The 5,028-nt window shown below is 32.2% G+C and overlaps 1 protein-coding gene across 1 annotated transcript; it reads left to right on the forward strand.

Moving 5' to 3' along the window:
* Positions 1 to 670, forward strand: LOC110654599 (uncharacterized). The gene has a single exon (XM_021810629.2). It carries the CDS (start codon positions 107 to 109, stop codon positions 599 to 601), a length of 495 nt encoding a protein of 164 aa, XP_021666321.2. The 5' UTR covers positions 1 to 106; the 3' UTR covers positions 602 to 670.
* The last annotated feature ends 4,358 nt before the right edge of the window (positions 671 to 5,028 follow it).

A 5,028-nucleotide genomic window follows, 5' to 3' on the forward strand; every position in this document is an offset into this window, starting at 1 on the left:
AATTCTTTATTCTTAAACTTGAGCAATTTCCCCATCATATATATACCGCCTTATCCTCGACAAGTCGCAACACATTTCATCGAGCCCTCAATAAAAATCAAGAATCATGTCCAAGAATAATCCTCAACCCTCCCGCCGGCCGCCGGAAGAACCTCACCAGCCGGAGGGGTATCCAAGAACAGGCACATATGACGATGACACATATTCACTGGTGGGAAGTGGACAAGGCATGGTAGGGAAAGGGAAGTCATCTGTCGATCCAAGGTTGCTAATGCTGCTGGAATTTTTCAGACAAATCTATATTTGGAGAAGAGAAGTGTTTAAGAAAATATTTCCAGACGATCATGATGAGTTCATAGAGATGTTCAAGAAAATTGGTGCGACGTTATCCCAGCTTGGAAGATCAAGAACAAACGAGACTACTGCAACTTTGAAAAGAAGCTTGAGTGTTGGGTCACCACGGATGCGTTCTATAGATGGAGATGATCAATTGCCTTTGAGACTCGACAGGTTCAAGGTTCGCACGGTGGTTCCCGGCGGTGGCGGTGGCATTGGTACCCAAGGTGACAAGGGTGACAAGTCTGGCTCCAAATCCGAATAAAGAAAAAAGGAAGTATTCTTTGGTTCTTTGAATTCAATATAAAGAATAACAAGTATTTATGCTGTTTTATGGGAAATTTGTAAATGTCAAGCTTAAAACATTGGCTGTAAGTTTAAAAGGTCTCATGATAAACATTATGAGATTAACTAACTAATAAATATTTTGTGAAATTTTATTTCATAACAGTAAATGTTTTCATTGCATATATGTCTTCAGCAAATTAATATGTATTTCTTGATTGGTTCTGTCAAATAACACTTTATAATATAAATAGACGAATCATTTGAATGCCTTGTGTTAAAATTATCGTTTTTATAACACTATTATAATAAAATAAGCTATTTACAACGCTAATGATTTAATTTAAAGACACTAATTAGTGTTTTTTATATTTTTTAACGCTTTTTTAAATATTGACAATTGTGTTATTATAAACGCCATTCGACGCACATTTTAACAATACAAAACCTTTACATTATATAAATAACTATTTAATTCAATACTAGTTCATTACTCACACTATGCTGGGAGTAAATAAAACAATTATATATTTATTTTTTATTTATTTTATAAGTTCAATTGACTAATGCATAAAGGATTTGAATTGAGATGCATCATGTTGAGCTAGATCAAATAAATTCATTAACATTAATATGCAATTCAATTTCTTTTAGTTAATTGAAACCTAATGAATAACATTTTCCGAAGTAAATGCTCAAATTTTTACTGATTTAACAATTTTCTGTTCTAACTTCCAAGTTCTAAATTGTTCTCTGCTTCTCATGTCATTAGTGATCATTTTAAGGAGGAAAGATAAATTATGACTGCAAGTCTGGAAGAGAAACATGCCCATAATTTATACTCTATAATTAATCTTTGCTTTTAATTTTCTTTTCTTAAAGAAAGAGAATGGAAATTTGACATCAATTTTGGCTTCAATCTGAATCAAATTCTATTATGGTTTACATGCCATATTTTGTAGGAATAGCAATGGCCAAGCAAGAAAAATAAAATGTGGGGTGAGAGAATGTTTCATTTATCTATTAATTTTATAAATTATCAAAATTATAGTTTTATAATGATAATAATATTTAATTAACGACATTAAAGTTGTCTTTAAACCTATAAAATTTAGTGTTTTAAGTTTCAGTAAAAATTAAAAAAATAAAAAAGTCAAAATTTTATATATTATAGTTAAATGTTATATGTATATATTATATTTCGGATGCTATTAATTGTTATTTGAAAAATAAAAGAATAGCTAGTAAATAGTAAACTATATATCTATATAAGATAAAATTAGATATATTTAAGCTCAAATTAAGTTTACATTTCTTTATAAAGGCAAAGCATAAAAGCCTAAGTGCCAAGCTAAATCTCATCCTAAAAAATATAAAAACAATCCAACATTGGGATTTAGTCCAGACTAGAATTCAAAATGATAAAAACTTTTGAACTATGAAGTTGGTCCACAGGGAGACTCTTATTTGGATTGAGAGTTGAGATTGAGATGCGCATAAAATTTGATTCTCATGGGGTCACAAACCTTCTTCTACACTTCTATGTCCATAAACATTGACCTACACTCTACGCTTTCTACCTCTACTTCCTCCTGTAATGAAGCATTAATTTCTCAATCAAACAAGATCAACTTTAACTAAATATGGAATGGTGATAATTAAATTAAAAAATTATCTATTAAATTACCTCAAATTGCTTGTGGAATTTTCTAACCACCGGACCGGGTTGTAGCAAACCACCAGCCGTCCAGATTTCCGGCCTCTGATGGTATCCACACAGACCGGTTGTGAGGAAATTCTCCAAGACACTCTTAGAGAATATATTGGGAGTTTTTCTTGAGTGCTAGCTCTTTTCTAACTTATGTAGAATGGAAGACAAGCTTCCCTATTTATAGGGAACAACTTCTTTTAATTACAAATTTAACCCTTTAAATTTATTAATTATAAATTGACCCCTTATAGGAATTATAATTCACATAATTAATTCCTATAATTTTAGAAACTTTAAATTAAGTCTATACTTAATTATTAGGACATTAAGCAGTATAAATAAAATTTATACTTCAGTCCTTAAGTCTCTAGAATTATTTTTATCAAGTCCAACTTGATAATCCAATTTAATTCCTCACTTACAGTCTTTATGTGTGTGACCCATTAGGTTCCTAATATGTTAGCAACAAATATAATTAAATAAAATTAATACTTTAATTTTATCATCAATTCACAATTGATTAATTATATTTGTAGATCATTATTGACATCTAGCAATGTGTAACGACCACCCAAATATTAGAACTTGTCAAAGTGGTTTGACTAACCTTTCTATGATCAGTCTGTCAGTGTAATTAATATCCCTTCAACATAATATTTCGATTTATATATTGATGCATGGAATGTGTCTGCTATATATAAATCATTTATGTCCTCCCAGTATGATTGATTAATTAAATAAGATCTCAATCTTATTTTACCTTGCGCAAGGATTTAATAATCCATACTGGTCAAGAACAATTGAAATATTTTCCTTAATTACCTAAGGTGATGAATTCTATCTGGACAATTAAATATCTCCACATAGTTCATACTATATCCAACAGCTGCCACATACGTTATCTTTATATAAAATGACATGTAAGCAGTATCAAAATACAGTAATTCCTATATAAGATAACTTAATGTCTCAAGTCTAAGGATCATTTACACGACTGTCACATGAGTCTTTCCATAGACACAGGTAAACTTCCATATGGAATCCTCATGCGGGTCAGTTCAGTAAACTTGTCACCACAAGTACTTACACGTTGGTTCTAGGTATCTCACATACCTCAGCTTAATGAGAACTGCTGCTTCTTTTCATAAAAGAAAGAATGCAACGTGTATTGGTCTCAACAGTTATATCAATGTCCAATCTTGATATAACATTGACCAAGAACATTTTTGGAACAATGCTATAATGCAGTCAGAATCTCATAATTATAACAACATTATAATTTCCACCGCTATGCATATAAGTCCCATGGACTTTATCTTTATTAATTAATATTCATTAAAATTAAATGATATAATTAAAGATAAAGCAGCCTTTTATTAAGAATAAAGTATATATATATATATATATATATATATATATATATATATATATATATATACATGAATTAAGTGATCACACTTGCAATTAACACATTGGCTGCAGTGCACATACACTAACAATCTCCCACTTGAACTAAAGCCAATCACCCATGTATCTAATACCATAACCCTGCAGGTGGTGATCGTGTCTTTGTTGGGACAATGCCTTAGTAAGAGGATCTGCAAGATTTTCTTCAGTGTGGACCTTTTCTATCATTGCATCTTTTCGCTCAATGATCTCTCTGATCAAATGGAATCTCCTAAGCACATGTTTGGATCGCTGATGAGACCTTGGTTCCTTAGCTTGTGCTATGGCTCCATTGTTATCACAGTATAGAGTTACTGGATCAACAATGCTAGGAACCACACCAAGTTCAGTGATGAACTTTTTGATCCAAACAGCCTCTTTTGCTGCCTCAGATGCAGAGATGTACTCAGCTTCAGTTGTAGAATCTGCTGTAGTTTCCTGTTTGGAACTTTTCCAACTCACAGCACCACCATTAAGTATGAAAATATAACCAGACTGGGATTTGCTATCATCTTTGTCAGATTGAAAGCTGGCATCGGAATACCCTTGAACTACCAGTTCACCATCTCCATAGACCAGAAACATATCTTTAGTCCTTCTCAAGTACTTAAGAATGTTCTTTACTGCTGTCCAGTGACGTTCACCTGGATTAGCTTGGTATCTACTAGTTATGCTTAAAGCATAAGATACATCTGGTCTTGTACATAGCATCGCATACATGATAGATCCAATAGCTGAGGCATAAGGGATCCTATCCATTTTCTCTTTCTCAATCTGTGTCTTAGGACACATATTTTTGGAAAGAAAAATACCATGCGATATAGGCAAGAATCCTCGTTTTGATTCTTCCATGTTAAACCGTTTTAACACTTTGTCTATGTACACAGATTGTGACAGACCAAGGAGCCTTCTGGATCTATCTCTATAGATTTTAATTCCCAAAATATAGGCTGCCTCTCCCAAATCCTTCATGGAGAATTTCTTGGATAACCATATTTTTACAGATTGGAGTAATGGCACATCATTTCCTATTAATAATATGTCATCTACATATAAAATAAGGAAAATGATTCCACTCCCACTAACCTTCTTGTAAACACAAGGTTCATCCACATTTTTAATGAAGTCAAACTCTTTGACTGTTTCATCAAAATGGATGTTCCAACTTCGTGAAGCTTGCTTTAGTCCATAAATGGACTTTTGAAGCTTGCATACTTTGTTAGGAAATTCTTTGGATTCAAACCCCTCAG

This window comes from Hevea brasiliensis, chromosome 8 (assembly GCF_030052815.1).
Source record: "Hevea brasiliensis isolate MT/VB/25A 57/8 chromosome 8, ASM3005281v1, whole genome shotgun sequence".
Lineage (NCBI taxonomy): Eukaryota > Viridiplantae > Streptophyta > Magnoliopsida > Malpighiales > Euphorbiaceae > Hevea > Hevea brasiliensis.

Bases quoted from the DNA above. Each gene is read 5' to 3' on its own strand.
- LOC110654599 (XM_021810629.2), top strand. From the start codon at position 107: ATGTCCAAGAATAATCCTCAACCCTCCCGCCGGCCGCCGGAAGAACCT.